The sequence below is a fragment of the Uloborus diversus genome, chromosome 7 (genome assembly GCF_026930045.1).
Source record: "Uloborus diversus isolate 005 chromosome 7, Udiv.v.3.1, whole genome shotgun sequence".
Lineage (NCBI taxonomy): Eukaryota > Metazoa > Arthropoda > Arachnida > Araneae > Uloboridae > Uloborus > Uloborus diversus.
Genome location: NC_072737.1, coordinates 153,559,815 through 153,584,220, shown reverse-complemented (window position 1 = coordinate 153,584,220; position 24,406 = coordinate 153,559,815). Strand labels below are relative to the sequence as shown.

Here is a 24,406-nt window from a genome sequence, read left to right as displayed (position 1 = left end):
TTACTTCTGAATTGTACGTTTTATTTTTCTTTTTTAAAGCTTTGGCTCTGGTAAGAAAATTAAAGCATAATGTAAGCGAAAATATAAGTAACAGGTTTAAGATTTCAGACTACAATAGAATTGTTTTTCGTTCAGAAAAAAAATAATAAATCGTATATTGAAATATATATTCTTCTAATGAGTTTTTGACTCTTTGTACAAATAAAAAATTTACTACCTCAATTTGAAGGGTAAAATGTATATTTTTTCTTCTTTTTGCACAAAAAAAAAAGAAAAAGATTATCACATGTTTACTACATTCGAAAAGCTACGCTTAAAATAGAGCATAGTTCAATTTATTTTGTATTTTAACCATGCTGTTAAATGATGAACACGTGCTGCCATCTAAGTCATAACGGTTCAAGCAGCCAGCGGTAACGAATTGTAAAAATTTTCAAAAAAATAAAAACCTTTCTCTTCAATATCTTATCTTATATATTATTCCCTTCTTATTTTAAAACTTATCAGGCTGGCTAATGAAGAAAAATAGACTTACGGTCGAAAAATCAAGTTTTCGAAAACGCCCCTTGCTGTTTGAAAACTTTGATGCAGCCGGTAGTTCTTATGCTTTTTTTTTTTTTTTTGCAAAGTTCTAATGCAGTTTTATAATTTTTTACGTTGCTTTCGGCAAAAAAAGAAGCCTGTGTGTGTGTGTTCATATTTTAATAAAGCTTAAAAGCACTGGAATTAGTTGTTTGGTTTAAATGATAAGTTTTTTTCGGTAGAGCGTTCGGCTATAAACTATCTGAACTTCGGGCAAGCTTGGGCTCTCCGACATAATATCAAATTTATATTAGTATTAAGCATTACATGTACTCATAACATACACACATAATAAAATAAATGCAGTGGGAATGCTACTTGGTGTTTCGACTCCTTTATGCAGGCTACAGTTATCATTCAGATAAGTTGACTGTTAATCGAAGGGTGTTCTTCCTTTTTTTTAAGCTCTGCCTACATCCAGATCACTCAGCATAATATAAGCATAAAAAAGTATTAGATTTACCTAAAGGAAATCCTTTTTGTGCAGAAAAACATTTTCATTGTATGCTGAAATGTAGATGCTTCTAATAGCAGTGTTCAACCTTTTGTACAAATGAAAAAATACTACGCCAAATTAAAACTACGAGTTTCACCCAGTAAACCTTTAATTTTTTATTCGCGCAAATACGATATAAAGCATTAAAATCATTATCAACTTCATTAGCAAGAAATCATCTTCTACTCCTCTGCTTTCCGCTGAAAAGGAAGGCACAATTGCTAGGTTTGTTGGGGTGTCAGGCTGTTAATCAGAATGGCGCCAATTCGAATCCGAGCCAATAAATATCTCTTTAATGTTTCTTTTTTTTCCTGTCAGATGCTCACATGGGCAGGACTGTATTTGCCACAACCTGTTTTTTTCACATGCACAATTATTGCTTTTTTACGAGTCACTACTCCGCCACTTTTAATGATATTTATGTTTGCATTGAAAATATGTACGACCAAATGGTGAGCGATGATCAAAGTATCACAACGATGATCAAATTATCACAACGTTGTATTTAACGAGGTTTTGTTACAGATGTCTTTAAATTACATGCCTTCTCTTCTGCGCTTACTTTTTTTCAGTTCTTCTTCATAATGTTCTTCTTTTGAAATTTTTAAAGAGCGAAATGCCTTATGAAACGATTCGAAGCACAGTGCGGAGTTCCGCACGGGTCGACTAGTAAAGCCATAAAAAGGGAACATCACATTATTCCATCTAGTGATGAAATAGTTAGTCAGTTATAGGGAAAGAAATATTTTTATGTGCTAGATCTTAAAGAGGGTTTTTGGCAAATCCCATTGGATAGCAAAAACTCTGATCTATGCACATTTAACTCTCCTTTTGGACGGTTTAAATTTAAAAGACTTCCTTTTCGTATTGCTTCGGCTCCAGAAGTCTTCCAAAAACAAAATCAAAAACTGTTTGGTGAAATAAAAGGTGTTTAAATCTACTTTGATGATATAATAATTGCTGGAACTGACAAACAAGATCATGACATCACATTAATTAAAGTATTAGAGAGAGCCAAATCTCATAACGTTAAATTTAATCCTGAAAAATTTCAGTTCCGAATTGATGAGTTCAAATATATGGGGTTAATAATTTCGGAAAAAGGGGTAAAGCCTGATGAATCGCATGTCAGAGTTATCAATGAGTTAGAAAAGCCTACCAGCAAAAAAGATATAAGAAGACTTTTGGGGATGGTAAATTTTTTAGCAAAATTTATCCCTAATGTATCAAAGATTACTGCACCCTTGAGGGAACTGTTGAAGGATAAATTTGAGTTTCAATGGTCATTTGAACAGGAAGAGGCATTTAATTGTATTAAAAAACTAATCAGTACTGCCCCAGTCTTAAGAGTATTTAGTAGCTCTAAAGAAATCACAATTCAGAGTGATAGCTCAAAGGATGGGCTAGGAGTATGTTTGCTGCAGGAAGGGCAGCCAGTATCCTATGCCTCCAGAAGTCTAACCGAATGTGAGAAAAACTACGCTCAGATAGAGAAAGAGCTTTTAGCAATAGTTTCTGCTTGTGAGAAATATCATAACTTTATTTACGGGCATAAGGTTCAAATACAAAGTGATAACAAACCATTAACCTCAATCATAAGAAAACCTCTTAGTAAAACCACCACTCGCTTACAAAAAATGGTTTTGAAATTGCTAAAATACAACTTAGTTATCAATTACTTGCTAGGAAAAGACATGTTTTTGGCAGATGCATTGTCTAGAGCATTTATTAAAGATCAGGTACTTGATGATCCCGACATGTTGCATACTGTACACTCTATTTCTAAATGCTTACCAATGAGTGACAGTAGAAAGGAACAATTTAAAAAAGCATTGGAGGGGGATGATGAACTAAAAGTTATCATTAGTTTTTGTAAACAGGGGTGGCCCCACAAAAAGAAAATTCCCTTCAATTTAAGGAAATACAACAAATTAAAAACTGAATTGTATCTAGATCATGATTTGTTATTCTTAAATAATAAAATAGTAGTCCCAAAAATACTTAGATCTAAAATGCTCACACTTATCCATGAAGCTCACATGGGTATTGAAAAGTGTAAAAGTCGAGCACGAGAGATCTTATACTGGCCAGGCATTTCAAAAGACATTGAAAGAACTGTAGAGAACTGTGTAATATATGCTAAATTTCATAAAGATCAAACTAAAGAACCATTACAACCCCATGAAATACCTGACTGAGCTTTTCAAAGAATTGGGATGGATATTATGTATTTCCGAAACGTTAACTATATTTTGTCATAACCGACCCTATTTCTTTAAATGGATTGAAATTGAAGAACTGAAAAGTAAATCAGCTGGGGACATTCTTAAAGTATTGGAAAGGGTAAAGTATTGGAATAAAGTATTGACCAAGTTTGGTATTCCTGAAGTAATTGTGTGTGATAATAGCCTTTTCAACTACTGGGAATTTAAGAAATTCTGTAAAGAGTGGGACATAACAATTTCATTCAGCAGCTCATATCACTCAGAAAGCAATGGTATGGCAGAAAAAGGGGTTGGGATTGCTAAAGTCTTATTCAAAAAGGCCTATGAAGACAGTAAAAGTCCTCTTGTGGCATTGTTAGAATACCGAAGCACTCTAATAGCCGGCATAGGGTTATCCCCAGCCCAAATGATGTTCAATCGCAGGTTAAGAACTAAGCTTCCCATCTGTAATAAGCTATTGAATCCAGAAATCTTTAAAAATATTAGTGATGGCTTAAAGCAGCGACAAATAAAACAAAAGTTTTATTATGATAAATCAGCAAAACCACTCAGGAAATTGAAGTTAAATAAGAAGGTACTTGTTAAAAACTTCCTTAAGAAAACATGGGAGCCAGGAAAAGTCATTGCTTATGGGAAAAACTCAAGATCATACAAAATAAGAACTGGATCTAATAAGGTTCTCACGAGGAACAGAAAACATTTAATACCATCAAAAATGCTAATTTTAATTTTAACTCTCATATAGATTTTGATATTGATGAATATTCACCTAATGAGGGCATAATTTCTTCGAACTTAAATCGAACCAACAATAACCCAAATTTCACATTATCAAATAATAATAATCAAATTGTGCGGACAACATCTGGGCGTATATTGAAAAAACCTTCTTATTTGAAAGATTATGAGACGATGTAAAAGGGGAGATGTAACATATGTTTTGTATTATGTAGCAACATCTGTTTTTAATATTCATGATTGGCAACACTTGCCTACTTGCCATGCTCGTTGTTGTAACATGCACGTGTAGTGTGCTTTGATTCTTGCTATTTTAATAAAAGATGTTAAGTTTAAAAATTTGCTGTTGTGCATTACTGATATCTATATACTGATACAATAATATGAAACAAGACAACGACAGACAGAATTTAAAACTCATTTTCCTATCCTTATTTGAAAGAACACCATTGAAGAAAAAACTTTTTTGAAAGGAAAAAATAGCTAATGATACAGTAAAACCATTCCTAACCGACACCCCCTCTTATGCGAACAATTTTTAATTCCCTAATTCCAAGGCAAATAGCATCATTAAACCATGTCCTGCGAACCCCCCTATATTGCAGACAAAAAAATTTGTCCTGTTAGTGCCCGCATTAGAGGGATTTTACTGTATTAACGAAAAGGAGATACGGGGTGACAAACTTGAGCTACAGCGGTGAAATAGGCTATTTTTTTCTTGAACGGTTTTGGTAGCCACTTTGGATGATAATATCTTTTAGAAAATAGATATTTAAGTCAATTACGGATTCAGAAAATGTTCAAGGAGGGAAATGTTCAATTGATTTACCCTTTTATAAATTCCCGAACCTCCGCTCCCCCCCCCCCCTTTTTTTAACTTCCAAATTTTAAACATTCCGGATTAGCATACTGAAATCCATCCCTTAACTTATCGTCATCAAAGGTGCCCTACAATTTGCCTTTTTCAGACTTCAATTGAAACACTTTCCAAGGGAACCTGACTTAATATAATCTAAGATTGTCTAAATTTGAGTTTGAAACTTCAGAAAATTTCTTAAACAAAGTTTCAATCCCTATCACCAAAATGTTTAGAGAGGTGCTACAACTGTGTTTTCAAGACTACTAATTCTGAAACATTTCCGAGGGGGAGCCCTCATTTTCGTAACATTGTTAAAGATAGTATAAAATTGCGTTTTTGGAACTTCTGCATCGGAAATATGCCGAGGGTGAGTTTGGGCATCTTGGCTCAAGGAGGGGGCAATTGTCCCTGCCTTGTATCTGCCCTTGATTTAAGCTCTGAAACTGTAACCCATTCAAAACAAGTATTTTTACAATGTAATCACAAAGTATGAGCCTTAGAATTATTTTTGTTCAGATTTTATGACAGCCTAAAATCCAGGAAAAAATTTTCTTGCCGCGAGTTTGCACGCTTGCTGTAAAAAATCTAATGAGCTCAAAATTTCAAAAATACTTGAATGTATTAACAGCTAATTGTCCCTTAAGCGCCAAAAATTTCAGGCTTCCAGAGTGATAAAATTTTCTGTAAATTTAGTCTCAACTTGGCAGTTAGGCACAAAAAGGAGATCCTAGATCTTCAGGATTTGGATCTAGGAAGCTGAAAATTTGCAAAGGTTAGTTTCACAGGTATATCTCTACACCTTTATAAAATGTCATCCAAATCGGAGATGGTCGAACGGGGACTCCTAGGTCATTTAACATGGAATGACTCTATATTTGCTAGTAGTAAAAATAAGTGAAAAGGCAGAAAAAGGTCAAAATTTTTCGTTTTTTTTTCCAAATGTTGTTCTGAAGTTAGATTTCAATTTTGTATTTCATACCCCCCCCCCCCCCCTGAAAACAACGCAATTTCGATACCAGTTTTTATTTCATCAATTACATCTCTTTCGGATTCCAAAAATTTTCTTTACAATAATATTTTGTGTCAAAGTTTTCCACATTAATTTTGTAATTACTATCAACCCCGCTTAAACGAGTAACGGATAAACGAATACCCCACTTATACCAATAAAACCACCCGAAACCGAATGTTTTCCCATAGACGCAATGTTAAATATCCCCACTTATTCGAATAACTTCCCTAATAATTGAATAATACTAATCAGCTTTTGCAATTATTTCTGTTGAGAAAAATTTTGGAATAAATTAGGAAAAAAATAAGTAAGAACAATTATTGACTTTAAAATACAACGTTATATTTATTGGCGACAACAGGCAAGAAAAACAACATTCATATTCCATCAAAACGTTTCCACTATTCTATAAAATTTCTTTTGTCTTTGTCATTATCAAGAAAAAAAAAGCGCAGTCGATAATTAAATTAAATAAAACAAATAAGTATACACATTTTAGACCAGAGGTTCCCAAACTTCAGACCTCCGCGGACCTCCTCCGGAAAAATTAGGAACTCCCCCCCCCCCCACCACCACCAATAGGGCAGGCAGCAGAATTATTTGAAATCTATTTCTTGTTTAATATATTTTTACGCTTTTTCCCCTTTAAACTTACTTATTCATTGTTCTGTATATATTTTTCAGAGCTCTCGCCTGGTTTTCATTTCTTACAATATTATTTGAGTTATGGATGTAAAATTATATTTGAAATTCAATTAGGAAAAAAAATGTTTTCACCAAGTTTCTAAAAAAAGTATATTAATAAAAATGAACTTTTGAAGTTAATGAACAAAATACTGTTGGCCTAGTTTAAGCGTGTTAATTTTTCATATGAGTTGTTTTTTATAGCATATTAGGATTTTAATTATAAACTACGATTCAGGCAAACCTACCCTGGTAGCATCGTAATGCTGTGATTAGGATCTGTGTAGCCTTCACAATGCTGCCTGCTTAAGTTAGCTACTTCTTAGAGTTCCAAGATGAAGGGGGGGGGGGGGACTGCTGCATTCTGCATGTTCTTAAGCAAGAACTTATTTCTTTTAAAATATCGTTATATCTTTCAATATTATATTTAACGTTTTAGCTGGTCAGCTCCGCGGACCCCGCCACAGTTTGAGAAACTGTTTTAGATGATTATAAATTGATGAATATTAAATGTACGATACAATAGACAAGGAGGGGAAAGAAAGAGTCAGAAAAGTGTTCCCAAAATATCTTGAGCAAGCAACCTCCCTATTTTGAAATTTTTCAAAAAATAATATACTAAAAAGAAGTGACAAAACAAAGATTTCTTACTCAACTTGTGAGACAGATGTTGTCAATTTTGAAAGGTAAATAAAATTTCCTCTCTTAATCAAATAATTTTTCTTGGAACCGACAATGTTCGATATTCAATTAAGCAGGTGACAGTAGGTAGTAAAAATCTCGAACTAACTTATACAGCTGTGTAACACACTTTAGCGGTTATTTTTGGGAGAGAATAAATAAATAACAAAAATTATTATTTATCGAATATTAAAACAAATTTCGCACAGGGCAGTTAAAACTCTAAGCACGCCCCTGAAGCATTTAAAACGTTCGTTAAAAACCTTAAAACAATAATAATAATAATAATAATAAAGAAAACGTTTAAGCAAATGAATCTATAAAGCATTGAAGCAAATCAAAATGTATAACAATCATTCATTAGGTCAAAAAAAAAAAAAAAAAAAATCTGTTTGTGTGTGTAGGGGAGGGGGGTAACGGTTAGAAGATGTGCTGATTTTTTGCAGTGGGGGCCCAAAATTTATAGATCCAGTCCTGATGCTCTTGCCAGAGGCGTAGCTAGACCCGACTTTTTTTTTTTGGGGGGGGGGGGGGTGTTACTTCTTTTATATATATATATATATATATATATATATATATAAGAAATTTACTCACACACACACACACACACATATATATATATATATATATATATATATATATATATATATATATATATATATGTGTGTGTGTGTGAGTAAATTTCTTTAACGTTATGGAAAATTCAACTTTTTTTTTCTTTTCCCTCCAATTAATTCAAAGTGAAATTTTCTAGCAACGTTCTTGTCAAAACCAGTCTATACAAATCAGGGGGAAATCAAATATCTGATGAGCGTGTTCCGTTCATTTCATTGTGACTGCTTAATTTAGAGGATAACACACATCTACAAAAACTCACATCCCTGAAAGCTAATAGATACTTCCATTTCTGCCTGTAAACTGGATGTTTGACTTTCAATCTCATCGGTGGTCATACTATAAAGACTATTTTTACTGGTTTGCACTAAAAGTATGAAATAAAATAAAAAAAGACTTCTTGAATTATAACCCGCAAAAAATGAAATTGCTTTTCATATCGTTCTACTTATATATTGCTTTTTATGTATTTACATTTATGCTAATTCTAAAGCATATAATAAAATTTGAATAAAAAAAGTTAGGGAAGAAATATAGGCAGTAGATATTTATTCGCTCAAATGCACACCATCTGTTCTCCTCTCAAGTCTTTATTTTTAATTGTATTAGCTGCTTTAGAATTCACATAAATATCTATTTGGGAGAGCAAAAGCAATTTTCGAGTATTATAAACAGAAGTCTTTTTTATTTTCTACTTTTTAATGCGAACCAAGCTAATAGAAATAATCTAGATTCATTTCGTTTTTAAACATTTTATTCATATAATGCTATGCAGTTTTTCTTTTGAATTAAAATTACCTTCAGAAGGGTCCGATGGGACTAATGCTGCTTTGCAGACTGTACTTCGTTTTCTTAAGACGACGTTAACTTTCTCTTTTTAGAGTAATGATTTTCGTCATTTTTTTTTTCCTTTGGGTTTAAAAAAGCCTGTTATTGATTTTGCTTGCATCATTTATGCAACAACTTTCACTTAGAATTTTAAACAGACTGTACGTTTCCAAAAGAATATGCAGTAAATACTGGCTGAAAAATCAATGTGATTGCAATGGATACCCTGGTTAGCAAAGGTCGTTTTGACTATGACCTATGACACACATGAGACCAGACCAACAAAAACCTCTATCCTCTCGAATTCCGGTTATGCTATACTTTTTGGAATTAAAGCCCAATGATCTTTAAAGCAGCAAACAAAAACATTTTCTTCAACTCAGAAACAGAGGAATTGTCTTCAAGAGCTGAGGAGGCAGTGAAAAAAAAATGTGAAATGCATTTCATGAATAGGCTTTCCAGGAAGATTAACCAAAGGACAGTCGTTTCGCGCACTTTCTTGGAAGAAGAGTAAAAGGGTGAAATTAACAGGTTTGACATTTAAGATGAACATTTCAAGTTCATGGTTATAGATCATTGAAGTTAAAAGCCATTTCGATCTGTTAACTGGATTAGTACTATTGTTCTTTGGTTGCTCGCTTTCTTAAAATTGTGATTCCTTAGAAAATCGAAATGATTGGAGTGAGGAAAGGAAAATCATAGAATACTAGCCAAGCTAGATTTGCAGCAATTGCTAACCTCAAGAGGATAAATAATGAATTCAAAAAAAAAAAAAAAAAAAAAAATCAGGGACCAAAAAGCAATAAAAGACTTTTTCTTGAAAAAGATATGCTTAAAGTTTCTTTTACTATCAAAATGATTCCTTAAACTTGCAATAAAGCACTTAATAATGTAATAATAGAATAAATACATAACAAAACTAATAAAGAGGAATTTTAATCAAGAGCCCATATTGTCTTTAGTATCGATTTCAAATTTTCACCATCATATTTCAAATTTCTATAAAAAGTCTCCTAAAGCCCCCGTACCTCAAAACCTCTTTATCTGGATTTTTCTTTAATGTGAAATTCGAAATTACAAATTCGACTGTATGCAATATTCCCACTGGGCAGCCCATAAAATTAAACATGTTTAACAATTTGCGGAATATATGACAAAGAAAGGCTGCATATACGTGGATTTAACAAATCAATCTCATTTCTAAAGCAAAGTGTCAAATTTCACTCAATTATCAAAAAATTGTCACAGCAGAGGGAGGCGTCTTTATGCTTGAGGGTCACACATGGAGCAGATTTTCAATGCCATTGGGGGGGGGGGGGGTGGAGTGAAGTGAATTTTTGACCTTTGTTACTCAAAAAAAAGGTCGTTTTGATTTTTTTTTCTTTCTCTACTCTCTTCTTTCTCTTTTTTTTGAGACTAACGTTTCGGGGGGGGGGGGGGGCAACCCCCCCCCCCTTAGCTACGCCCCTGACTCTTGCACTAAATGCAAAAAATGATACCCTCCCGCTCCGTTTACAAGACAAGCAAATGTGCTATATCTAAAATAACAAGAGTGTTTTAAGAATTATACCAAAGACCCGTTTGTTTATCAAGTAAAGGTTCATAATATTATGCATTTCAAACATTAAACTAACCATTTTGAAAGGAAAAAATGATGTCAAAAACTAAATAACTTCAAACTTCATTCAACATGAATGCAAAAACAACAAAAACTAAAGAAAGGTAACTACAACAAATAATAACAGAGTGTTGCCAAATTTAAGTTCTGAAATGTATTCGTTTTAAAGAACACGAGTAAAGGGTGCTACTATATGATTTTAAATGCTTAGACATGCATCACAACATATTTTTACCTGAACTGCATTACGTTAACTACTTGCGAATTGCAATATTTCTACTTTATTATGTATTATTTTTCATTTTGGGACGGCACCTCTTCCCCAGTGCAGTGGCCTCTCCGCCGCGCGAAATATGAACTGGCGGTTAATTAACGATTGATTTGTTTGATTTTGAATGAAACTCAAATGTCAAATGACATATCTTACGCACGGGCCGTGGTAAACAAATCAAAGCGGATGATGTTTATAAAGCAAACCAATGCAAGATTTGTGTGGTTTCGATAAATCCATGATTTATTAAACTATGCCAAAACGTAAGAGTTATTGTGATGGACGCCGACGTAGCCGGAGTATTGGTGGTTATGCTACTAATGGTAAATCACTTTGGTTTTCAAATTACTTCGTAAAAAATATATTTAAAACATTCATTTATGGTTTTTTTATTCCCTAAAGAAATACATTTTGCTCCTGCTTTTAGAATTTATTAGATTAACACGTGCACTTTTCCTCTTTGGCTCAAGTAGATCTGTGGACTGCAACAGTTTTTCAAAAAGTAAAATCCAAGCATGGATGATACCTTAGCAATTCTGCGAATCTTTTATTTCTGTCTTTGTTATTTATTTGCTTTTGCAGATGCGTGGTAAAGGAAAATAGGTTTTATTAATTTAAAAAATGTTACTTCTAAGTATTATTACTGATTCACTTATAAATAATTTTACTTTTTAGTACAAGTTTGGTACCCCAATGATCATTCTTGCTTTACAAGGGTTTGAACGAGTTAACATGAAGTTTGGTTTAGTATTTTTCAGCTTCAAAACAGGGTTTGTTGATTTAAATTAAGTGGTTTTCTTTTAAAAAAATCAGATTTGAATCAGGTGATTTTTTAAACAAAATCACTGATTAAAATAAGATGGTTTCATTTTTACAGATTGATTTTGCTTTGTTTTTAGAGTTTGTTGCTCTAAATTTAACTACACTGCGTCATACAATCTTAACTTCAATTAGCAAAACTTCATAGATTCCTCTTTCAGTGGGTGTAACAGATTTTCAGACTCTTGCAATATTGCTTTTATTCCAAAAGTAACAGTTCAGAACAAAATAACAGATTTTCTATAAAAAAAAATACTAAGCACTTTTCGTAATGCACTTAAAAGGACAAAACAACTTTTCTGGGTCAGAAAGGACAAGTTAAGAATTCCTGTAGTTTTCGAAAATTCCAAGAAAATGACACCACAAATGAAGAAAAGTGCGGGGTCAAGTCATGAGCAGAATTTCTTATCATTACCTAGCTGGGAAAAATTTGGTTTGAAATGACTAGAACCACACTTTTCTTCATTTCTGGTGTCATTTTCTTCGAATTTTCGAAAACTACATTAATTCTTAAATTGTCCTTTCTGACCCAGAAAAGTTATTTTGTCCTTTTGAATGCAATTATGAAAATTGCTTAGTATATTTTTTAAAAAATTCTGTTATTTTATCCTTTTTAATGTAAATGTATTTCTGAAATAGAATAATTTTACCCGAACTTGAATTTTTTTTAACGAAACTTCCCCTTATTTTTCATATAAATGCTCGGTATTAAAAGGGAAAAACCTATATACGTGTCTAAAACTGTAAGCAGTTGACACTAAAATTTAATCCTTGTTCCTCTCTAGGATTTATGCTTGCAAATTTCATTCTGCTTCAGAGAAGCCTTGATTCAAAATTTTCATTATGATTGCCTTTTAACATTACTGTTGCAAGACAACGAAATTTATGATAATGGGTTTTATATTAAAACATTTTGTATGGAAATTACATGAAATTTGCTGTTTTCCATCCTAATTGAAGTAATAATTTTATTCTAGAATTTTAATTTTTCAACGCTAAGTTGTACCTTAAGATTAAACAAATCATTTAGTGAAATCCTGAACTCTCTAAGTGGTCTAGTTGCAGAAATATGAGCAAAACCAGGCCCTCTGATTTCTCCGTGACAATCAGGCCAAGTGCTTTAATAATTAAAATGTGCAATTTTTTCTTACACACCTTGACTAACCACCATTACTTTCAGCCTCATTTTGAAAAAAAAATAGGTAGAATTATTGTAACCGGGTCACGTTGGCGTATTTTTTCAAAAACTGCCAAATTTGGTACCTGCAACTCAATGTAAACAAAGTACTACAATGTAAACAAAGGAAATCATCCAATGAGAGTTGACCCAATGGAAAGGGGCAGAGTTTCGGATTGCTCAAACTATCACCTTAGTGACAACAACTGTGAAAACCCTTTTTCTTTCTCTGATTGCAACCATAGAGAAATTTAAAAAAAAAAGCATTAAAATTCTTTTTTCCTTTTAAAATATTGCAAAATATGAAAAGAAACAAATGATTGAGCCTACTTATATATTATATATATATATATATATATATAAATATATATATATATATATATATATATATATATATATATATATATATATATATATAACTGTGTTATTTTTCTTACTTTGAAATTAAGTTTTCAAAAAAGACAAATGAGAGGGAACTTTTTTAAAGATGTTAACATAAACATTCGAAGATAAAGCGCAGTATCTACAGAGATGTATTTTTGAGACATTAAAAGAAACTTGATTTGGATTCGATACTAACAATAGAGAAATGATAGAATTTGAATTTTTTTTTCAGTGGAAAGCAAATAAGCAAGTGGAATTAGAATAATTTTCAAGAATTATTAAAATTAAATCTCTAGTACTTCAATTAAATTTCTATCATGTCTGTTTGTAAAACTTTTTTTCTGAGGGGAGATTTACTGACGATGAACATCTCCTTCACTGAAAATTAAATTCCATGTTAGATATTTCAATAATTTGTATGCATTAAATGCTTTTATTACTTTAAAAGTTGATAGTTTTATTTTAATATGTGCTACCTAAGTTAGTTTTTAATTTAATAACTGATTATATTTTTCTTCTCAAACTTGAACTGTTACTATGAAATATATAACTAGATTTAACATACTATAGATTTTAATGTCAGTTAAAGTCATACTGCAGTAATAAATATATTTTGGAAACCTGAATGTATTATTAGGGGCACCCTTAATACACAGAAGTAACAACAGGAATGTTTGAAATACAAACTTCCATCTAAAATAAATGTATAATTTTGTTGCAAATTCTTACAGTAATATTGCTTTTAATTATTTTATCAGACTGCATTCGTCTTTTTCAATGCTGTTGTTTCCAGTAAAAGAAATAAATGAATATGCACCGGTACATGTGATGATGAAATACATAGATATACCTACATGTAACTCACATTGATGTATGGAGATCAGACCTAGATAAAGCGTAAAACTGAAAAAAAAATATTTCTTAAAACTTTTCTGCAAAATAAGAAAAGAAGAAGTGCCTCCCAAATCCTAAATTGCCTTCAACAGACAGCAAAAATTTCAAGTTATAAACAAGTTGAGAGCTACTACCATGAGACCAGCTTGGTTGATAATATATGTCATGATTTTTAAATGTACCAATTTGCTATGTAACTAGCTACTTCTGCTACACAACCAACAAAATCAAGACATATCACAGACAAAAAAAAGCTGGTTTTAAAGAAATTTTATAAAGAAAATGTCAAAGCTGTGTGCAAACTTAAAAAATTTTCTGTGAACAGTGTTCACGTTTTCAACTTTTCTAGGTCTGATGCAGATAATATAAAGTTCAATATTATAAATAGTCCTGATTTTTTTTCCAAAGCCACTACAAAGCCTGATAATAGTATACAGGAATACAAGGTCATTTATTTTTATTATGAATATGCAATACATATTTTTGCATTAATGTTTAAACTATAAATTTAAATAACTTTTTGATTCACATTTTCATAGCTTTTTCTTTGCTTCTTCTCATAATTATTCTACCTTAGAAAAAAAATTTCTGCTGAAAATACGAAGGTATGAGCATAAGTCACAATATTATTTTATGCAGATAAATTTTTCTTGTGAAAAAAGGCATTGTAAATGTTAAATTTAAAAAAAAACAAAAAAAACACACACACAATAATTTGAAAATGTGTAAGCAAAATGATGCTCTTCTTCTCATGCTATTTAAAAAACTAAAAGTATTTTTTTATACAAATAAATTGTACTTGTTACATTATAAGTAAATATTTTCTTTTCTACGGTTTTATAAACTAACTTATCTGGCTTTCTCAAAAATATGTACTTCACTTGCATGGTTGAAAATCAAGTTTTTTTTTAAATTTTTATTTATAGGATTCTCTGAACTTATTGATCCATCTTTGCCTTCTGATACACGACTACAAAAGTTACTTGAACACACATTTGAAGTAAGAAATTTTAGTTTTATTCTTTTCAAAATCTTTTTTTTTTTTTTGCATTTTACACTGCAATATAAAAGCAATTTGAATAAACTGATTACCAGGAAAAAAAATTTTTTGATGCAAGTATATGTGAGCTTTTGAATGGAATGCATGACTTTGCATCCATTAACTCGCATCCTTTTGCATTGAAAAAGTAGGCTCATTGTAATCTCAAAACTTGTCTTCAATATTTTTCACTAACTTGCACTTATAGCACTGCTTTATAATACAAAACAATTTCTTTGGAATCTGTTAATCCATATCTGGCATGACAATTTTTATACCTTGTATATTCCAGGGTTTGTACAGATCATGGAAATCCTGGAAAGTCATGGAAATTTTTTTTAAAAAATTCAGACCTGGAAAAGTCATGGAAAGTTGAAATTTTTCATTCAAAGTCATGGAAATCTATTTAAAGTCATGGGAAAATGTCCTGGGAAAGTAACAGCAGCTAAAAGAGCATTAGAAATCTTGAATGATTTAACAGTATTGCACATAAACACTTAAAACTGAGAAACTGAACAATCCCAAAAAAAATATAAATTTTGAAATCTCATTACATCTACTTATGTAGCAGCCACTCGTCTTTTTTTGCACTGTGATTGGACACCACTCATTTTAAATTTACCATTATTTTCAATATTTCTTATATTTTATATTCTGTAGTCGCAAACTTGCATGTTTTTGATTTTACCCCTCCCACTCAAAAAATGCAATCCAATTGCATCCGAGTTTGTTTCTATTACAAGTAATGTAAAAACTTTTATTATTAAATTTATTATAGTTTATCTTAATTTTGTTCAAGTCATTATCAATTAAATATCTTTACTCAAGCGATAGAAGACAGTAATAGGGGAATTCTGATGTTCTAAAACAGTACTCAGGGGTACCCCCCCTCCCCCCTAAAATCACTATGTTCAACGTCTGGAATCAAACACTATGTTCTGAAATTTCTGAATCTATTAGTTAATATGTATTTGAAAATGGGCAAATAAGTAAACAAGTACATTTGAATTAGAAGATACATTCACTACTCAATGTTTTTTAAAAATAAATATCTGGTTTAGCAACATGAATTTTCTAAAGAATGTAGCTTTACTTCAAAGAACCAAGCTACTGTCAAATTATGTGGATGATTAAATGCAGTTAACATTAAAAGGCAACTTTTGAAGCACATTTATTGAAACTTAGTAATGATTCATTCTACCTTTGTCCCATTCATTATCATGCTATTTGTTTATAAAAAAAAAAAAAAAATATTAGACATTTAAGCATCATTATATTCCATTCACTCAATTTTACTTTACTTAAATTTATATGATGAAGACAAATAACAATTGTTTAGTTTTTTAAGTGTACACTGATCTTTTTTCAATCACATGTAAGTGCTTTGATGAGGTAGTGACATTCGTGTAGAAGTTTTGCTAATAATCTTTTCCGAAAAAAGTGTAAAGTTTGATAGTAAATAGTAGAGACGTACCGAGTGGCACTTTGGCCGAGTAGCCGAGTACCGAGTACTCGGCCTTTTATTACTCGGCCGAGTACCGAGTTACCGAGTACTCGGCCTTTCACTACTCGGCCGAGTTCCAAGTACCAATTATGTTTTAAGAAGAACCACCGACACACATGTGATGAATTTTGAACTTTTTGGAATAGTAGTATAAACCTCCTTGTCCATATAATAGTCTTTTAAACTAAATTCCTGCTGAAATTTAATTACGCATTATATATGTACAGTTTTGTTTGTGTCAAAAATTTTACAAAAAAAAAATTTTTTTAATTAAAAATAAATAAATAAAAGGTATGATTAATCAAGTTGGAATTAAAACAAATTACAGTAAAATCCCTCTAATGCGGACACTAACAGGACAAAAATTTTCTGCAATATAGAGGTGTCCACAGGACAGGGGTTTAATAATGTAATTTGCATTGGAACTGGGGAATTAAAAATTGTCCGCATAAGAGGGGTGTCCGCCTTTGAGGGGTGTCCGTTAGGAGGGGTTTTACTGTATACCAATCAATTATAGTTCTAATCTGCCAAACATAAATAATTTTTAAAAGCAGATAAAACAAATGTGCAGGAACACTCCAAACACGTGTTTCTGCCCCCCCCCCCCCCCGTTACAAGGAACGTCTTTTTCAGTGCATAACATGTGAGCAAAAGAATGTAAAGACATTCAACAAAAAAATAAGACTTTTGTCGGACGCCTTTAAATCTACGAGCCCCCATTTTGTGCATTGAAAAAGGAATTCCTTGTAATGCCAAAACACATGTCTGCAGAGTTCCTGCACTGTACTTTTAAGGTTGTTTTATTTTTTAAGCAAAGGTATTTTTACATTTTTTATAACTAATTTTTGTTTGTAGCAAAAATCCATTTTGAATATAAAGATTCCATATTTTCTATACTTACATTTTTGGCGTAATAAGTCTTATTAACTTTGGGGACATTAAAATAAAGATTTATTCCATTGAAGCATTACAAACTTCATTATTCTCAAAATTTAAATTTGACTTATAAATTTCAGTTGTAAATGATTGCAGAATATAATGCTTGCTCTTTTTTTATAAATTTTAGTATCTGTCTTGGACAATATTCAATTTTTTGCAACTACTCGGTATTGGCCGAGTATCTGATCAGAATTTGGCCGAGTACCGAGTACTCGGCAAATTGGCCGAGTAGGCCGAGTACCGAGTAGTTACCGAGTACTCGGTACGTCTCTAGTAAATAGTATTATTCTCTTCATGTAACAAGATCATGAACATTTTTATGAAGTCATGAAAAAGTCTTGGAAAAGTCATGGAATTTTTTCATCCCAATAGAGTATGGACCCTGATATTCAGTGAAGCACCGTTTATACGTTTTTAAAGGGACTGTATGAAAAAAGTGTACAAATGAAAAAACATATAATAGGTGTAGGTTAACGTGTATTAGACTCTGCAGGGAACAATTTTAAAAATGTATAACTGGTAAAAACGTATAAAAGAGAAACGTATAAATGGTGCTTCACTGTATTTTGTAAAACTTAAACAAGCAAGTTTAAGTTAAAAAAAACAATGTGATGTATTTGCCACATTGTAATGCATTGCTACATCGCAATGTAAGGTTGGTGATGCATCACAATGTAAAAATTCCTACATTGCCCAGCCCTAATACCTATTAGAAATACAGTAGATCCAACCGCCCGTTTATATAGATATCCAATTTATCTGGATCAAATTTGTAGAGTTAAAAAAAAATATATTCACTAAAATAATTGTTCTAAATTATATGATAACAAGGGTGCCCACCTAGGGGAGAGGGGTATTTTGAGAGGTATCATTCTCTTTTTTGGAGGGGTCTTTGTGGTATTTGGTATTTGTAATTTGGGGAGGAGGTGTGTCCTTGCTCTTGGGGGTGGGTGGCAGCACCCCTGATAATAGCAAGAACAGACCTATGAAGGCGCCAAATATTTGCTGTTTATTTTGATTAAAGTATAACTTCTGTAAGGTGTCGTATAATAAATTGTAATAATCTAACAAACAACTTGCCAAATTTGGAATGTCAGTTCAACACCATTGCAGCTCTATTATAAATGTTTAAGTATTTGTGACTAACAATCCTATGTAATTTTATTACAAAGCATTATTTTTTTTGCTGCAATCAAAAATAAGTCTGCCTATGTAGGAATGTGTTTCCCTCATTACCCATACTACCCAAATTTCCGTTTATCTGGATTACCTTTGGTCCCAGTCAGTCCGATTAAATGAGGGTTGTACTGTAAATGTATTAATGAAAATCATTTCATTTTTGCATTAGTAATTCTTCCTTTATTTTAGCACTGTATATTGGTTGCTCAACGTGAATTTTCTGTGAAGGACAACTATGACTCAAAAGGTAGTATTTTATTTTTTAAAGCCAATTTAATATTTTGCTTGTTTTTAAAAGTTTGATTAATCTGGACTTATTTTGTTGCTTGAAATTTTTTCTTTCCAATTGTATTTCTCAAGTATGTTGACGTTAGCTTGTAGAAAACAATGTTTTTTTTTTAAATTCTAATATCAGGGAAAGGCTGGACAGTCCATTTCGCTTTTTGCAGCCCAGTACAAAATAGTCTTTGAAAGATACTTGTCAAAAAGAAGTAAAATGGAAAAAGTGTTTTGCATTTAGGCACAAGTTGTCAAATGTAAAATGTTTATTACTTCACCCGATAGTCGCTAAAAGATGAATTGAAAATCACTGAAGTTACAAAATTAGTTGATCATAAAAACTATAAAATCCCAAAAACTTTAACAAATTGTAAAACCTAAACCGATTGAGATTCTCCACAAGTATTTACATGCTTTCTTAAAATGATAGAAAAAACAAACAAACCTGTATCTCAAACCATATTTTTTTAGTTTATTTTTCATGGCATGAAAAGAAAATAATTAAAATAATGTTAATAAATAAATAAATTACTAAAATAATAAATAAAATGAGTCGAGTTCTGATAGCATGTTATTAAACGCCTCAAAACTTCCCAACTTATTGAAAGATTTTCAGGGATCAAAGGGATTGAAATCTCAAACAAAACACGCGATTTTCAGCGACAGACATGTTTTAATGTTGGCAAGTTTTCAAAACATACATTTATGCCGAAAATTGCAGTGGATGAAGCCCAATTGGGAAAAATCAGGATATGTAGAACCAAAAATGCATGAAAAATTATAATCTTTTCAGATTTTTAAGAAATATAAGATCGTTATGAGTCCTGAAAAAGTAAAACAAGGAAGAAAACTAAGGAAAAAACCCATAAAAAGCTGGAATATGAGGTATAAAGCAGGTGCAGGCAGTCAAAGGATTTTCTGAAAAATTCGGTAGAATTTCTAAAAGTATCTTAGTTTTCCAGAAATTCTGCAGAAAGTTCATAGTAAATCTAAAGTCCTGCAAGAATGCATCAAATTAAACATTTTGCACGCGCATTCTGCTGAATTAGCATAATATGCGAGAATTTTACATTTTCTTCCAATTTAAAATGTAATTCGAAGAAATTGTGCAAAATTTCTGCAAAGTTTTATCTTGAGTTCAAAGAAATAAAGAATTTCTGCAGAAAATTTGTCCAAATTTTCCTCTCACATTTGAACAGAATTGTTTTGCAATATTCTGCTTTGGGGTGTATGTTTATTACATAATCTATAATGTTCAATAACTAAAAAGAAATGGGTGCATGTACTCTGGTTCAGGAATTAGGAGCGGTACTTCTTGTATTCATTTTTTAGTTATGGATTTATAATTTTTTTTTATAAATTCTTGAATAGTTTACTACACCTATAAAATGTGATAAATATAGAGATGAGCTCTTTTAGAAATAACGAAATTGAATTTCTTTGTTGAACTCAAAAATTTTCAACTGCAGTAACAAATATTAAATGCCAAATCAGACAAAAAAAAAAAAAATCACAACAAATCAAAACACTATCCTTCCTGCGTTCCTGTGTAATTTTTGTTGCAGAACAAAAAAAAAAATATTGTAACAGATCCGGCGAGACTTCCAACTTTCTCGAAAGGATGACACAGTTCTTGATTAAAAATACAGGAAATTTATTTACACTATGTACAGGAAAGAGCATCAACAACTGCTAAATTAATCATCAGCAATTAAATCAATATCACTCAACACCGTAAACTCAACATTTACACACGTATTTACTTCCAAATACGAAAACAACACAGCGAAATGCCTCGCAATAAACAGAGCTAATACACTCTCAGTTCCAATTCTCAATCGAAACTAACTTCTTTATCCCGCGTAACCGTTTATATACACACCGAAAAGAGAGCTCTCAAAGATTCCAGAAAATGCTACAACGTTCTACAACTACACTTTCATTGATAAAATCAGTGAATAAAATAAGAAAAAAAGAATAGGGGGTTGTATACTTTAGCCATATGTTAAGGGGTTGTATATTCATTACGGGAAACTATTTACAGGTTACGTTACTACAATAATTACTATTTACAGGATTTGTAACATTGCCCCCTTCCTAAGGACTGCACGTCCCGGGCAGTACAATCCCCAGAAAGGGTGCCAAACTTCTATCACAAGTTTACAAATATACACATTAATTAATAACCAATAGTGCAAAGGAAACACAATAATAACAAGAAATATTACTAAACAATTAAAGCAAAAATTATCTACAACTTTTATGTTATCAACCATGGTTGTTTACGTAATACTCATGAACTATGGCCATAGTATGGGGCTAACCGATCATAATGTACAACCCTAGGTTTTGCATTAGGTGATTTTTGGATTCTCACTACGACGTCATTCAGTCGGTTAAGGACTTTGTAAGGTCCATCCCAATGCGACTGCAATTTGGGTGAAAGACCTTTCCGTCGGATGGTATTCCATAACCAAACCTTGTCAACTTCGTTGAATTCATGTCTAGTAGACCTTGTGTCGTATCGGGTCTTCATCTTCTCCGCCGCGATGTTAATTCGCTCTCGTGCGAAGTTATGAACGTCTTCCAACTGGGCCTGGAGATCCTGGATGTACTCCTCAGGTGATGCAGGCGCATCTGGAGGACGACCGAAGACGAGATCACAAGGTAGCCGAAGCTCTCGTCCGAAGAGCATCTGAGATGGGGCATATCCGGTAGTCCCGTGGACAGCACTGCGGTAGGCCAGCAGGAACAAAGGTAGCTTCTTGTCCCAATCCTGTTGATTTCTGGATACCATAAGCGAGAGATTATTCAGGATTGTGCGGTTAAATCTCTCCACCATGCCGTCCGATCGTGGGTGTAGTGGTGTTGTCCTAGTTTTCTCAATTCCGAAAATTTGACATAGGCCCTTAAACACAGCAGAGATGAAATTCCTCCCTTGATCGGAATGAATCTGCAAAGGTGTTCCATATCTCGAGATCCAATGTTGAACTATAGTCTCTGCTACGGTGGTAGCTTCTTGATCTGGAATGGGATACGCTTCGGGCCATTTGGTGAAATAGTCGATGGAAACAAGAATGTATTTGTTCCAATCAGCAGTTCTTGGTAGAGGACCCAGGATGTCGATCCCAATTCGTTCGAAAGGAGCTCCAACGTTGTACAGATGAAGCTTCCCTCTGCTTCTTTTCTTCGGTCCTTTACTAGCAGCACAGGCGTCACAAGAATGGCACCACTTCTCCACGTCATCCTTCGCCTTGCTCCAGAAGAAGCGCTGCCGAACTTTATTGAGGGTTTTCAAGACACCAAAATGTCCTCCAGTCGCACTACTATGTATTTCTTTCAGAACATCTGAAATCCTTGATCAGGGAAGTAGTAACTGCCACCTAGACGTTTTGCTGTCATCAGATTTCCATTTTCGGTACAGTACGCCATTCCGTAAATGGAGTGAGTTCCATAAAGCCTATTATCTTTTTGTTGCAGGGCTGAAGATGGAAACGTCCTGCCAGCTAGGGCACCGACTGTCACTTTCCATGAACTCCAAAATTGGTTTTATGTCGGGGTCTTCAAGTTGATCTTTTCGAACTTGGTCGTCACTCCATGGATCAGGTTCTGATGATATTGGAGTCACTGTCACCTGTATGGCTAGTCGTTCCATACTGTTTTTCGATTCGGGAACAATAGTGGCAGTTCTCAGGACAGGGTCTCCTTGATAAAGCGTCAGCATTACCGTGAGATAACCCTTTTCGATGCTTGATCTCCATGTCATATTCCTGGAGCCGCTGTATCCATCTGGCTATCTGGCCTTCCGGATTTTTGAAGTTCAAAAGCCAAGTTAATGAGGCATGATCTGTCCAAAGCAGAAATTTTCGGCCGTAGAGGTAATGATGGAAGTGTTCTACAGCTTTCACTATGGCCAGTAACTCCTTTCTGGTGACGCAGTAATTTCGTTCCGACTTTGATAAGCATTTGCTCCAGTAAGCGATGACATGTTCATTTCCGTCAATTTCTTGGGATAAAACAGCTCCGATGCCCTCGTTGCTCGCATCAGTGTCCAGGATAAAGGATTTTTTAGGCTGAGGATAGGCAAGGATAGGCGTTGATGTTAAAGCCTCCTTCAGTCGTAGAAATGCATCTTCGCATTCTTTGGACCATTCAAACTTTTGCTTGCTCTCCGTCAGCTTATGCAAAGGTCGTGCAATGTTGGAAAAACCCTTTACAAACTTCCTGTAGTACGTGCAGAGCCGCAGGAAACTTCGCAGCTGATGGATGTTTTCGGGACGACTCCAACTCTTGACTGCAGATACCTTTTCTGGATCGGTTTGTACACCTTCAGAAGAGATGATGTGACCAAGGTAGTTCACTTCCCGGCGGAACAAATTACATTTCGACGGGCTTAACTTCAGATTGGCATCCTTAAGCTTTTGCAGAACCTTCCTAAGATTTGCCAGATGTTCTTCGAAACTGCGTCCCACGATGATGATATCGTCTAAGTAGACCAGACAGGATTCGTAGGAAAGTCCTCTTAACACTGTCTCCATAAGACGCTCGAACGTAGCTGGTGCATTGCAGAGGCCGAAGGGCATCACTTTAAACTGCCATAAGCCTTGTCCAGTTGTAAACGCTGTCTTCTCTCAGTCATCAGGGTGTATCTCAACCTGCCAGTAGCCGCTCTTCAAGTCCAGAGTCGAAAACCACTTGTGTCCGGAAAGAGTGTCCAAGGTGTCGTCTATCCGTGGAAGAGGGTAACTGTCTTTCTTGGTGATTTCGTTCAGTCGTCGGTAATCGACACAAAATCTGGTGGAGCCATCTTTCTTTCGGACGAAGACGATGGGAGAGGCCCAGGGACTGGATGAAGGTTCGATTACATCATTCTCCTTCATCACTTTCAGGAGGGTTTCAACATCTTCCTTCTTAGCGAACGGTAGTCGTCTTGGATGCTGTTTAATAGGGGGGTGTTCTCCAGTGTAGATCCTATGCTGCGTTAAATTCGTACGGCCAACATCCTCCGATGTAGATGAAAACAGATGCTTGAAGTCGTCCACCAATTGTTCCGCAGCAGTTCTTTGATCTTTCGATAATGGAGCACTCCCAATTAACTTCGATGTCAAGGACTCAGAAGACACAGTCTCAGGGGAATTGATTCTTCTAATGATGCAGTTTACTGGAGTACAGGTTGCTAACATTTCACCTTTCCGGATATTCCTTGGCCTTTCACTCACGTTGGCGACTCTCACAGGAATTACATCCTTCGAAAGGTCCACAAGCGTAGATGCTACTAGCACTCCTTTTAGGTTATTGCTTAGGTTAGGGTATTCAATGAGTCCAAATCGAAAACTATTGCTTTCTTCAAGGGAGCCAGGTATTAATGATTCTGACCTTGAGGGAATCGATAGATCCGTTTGGGCTATTATTTGATGAGCGGATTTTACATCACTTTCTGCAGGGTGCAGTTCATTAGTCTTGAAGTCCAGGGTGAAGTCATATTCTTTAAAAAGTCCAATCCAAAAATGAAGGGGTCCGTGATATTAGCGACGAATGCCGTATGATGGTAGGTGGCATTTCCAAACACTATTTCCAAGTCCA

At 33.6% G+C, this 24,406-nt stretch overlaps 2 protein-coding genes across 2 annotated transcripts in view; one reads left to right on the top strand and one right to left on the bottom strand.

Moving 5' to 3' along the window:
• LOC129226460 (leucine zipper transcription factor-like protein 1) overlaps positions 1–10,442 on the bottom strand; it is a 48,628-nt gene extending 38,186 nt beyond the window's left edge. The window contains exon 1 of the mRNA XM_054861067.1: positions 10,355–10,442. Coding sequence (XP_054717042.1) covers positions 10,355–10,357 — 3 coding nt within the window. The 5' untranslated portion in view covers positions 10,358–10,442. The remainder of the gene's footprint in view (positions 1–10,354) is intronic.
• Positions 10,443–10,793: 351 nt separating this feature from the next.
• The window catches only part of LOC129226952 (uncharacterized), a 48,639-nt gene continuing 35,026 nt past the window's right edge, over positions 10,794–24,406 (top strand). The window contains exons 1-3 of the mRNA XM_054861581.1: positions 10,794–10,932; positions 14,810–14,883; positions 18,734–18,791. Coding sequence (XP_054717556.1) covers positions 10,863–10,932; positions 14,810–14,883; positions 18,734–18,791 — 202 coding nt within the window. The 5' untranslated portion in view covers positions 10,794–10,862. The remainder of the gene's footprint in view (positions 10,933–14,809; positions 14,884–18,733; positions 18,792–24,406) is intronic.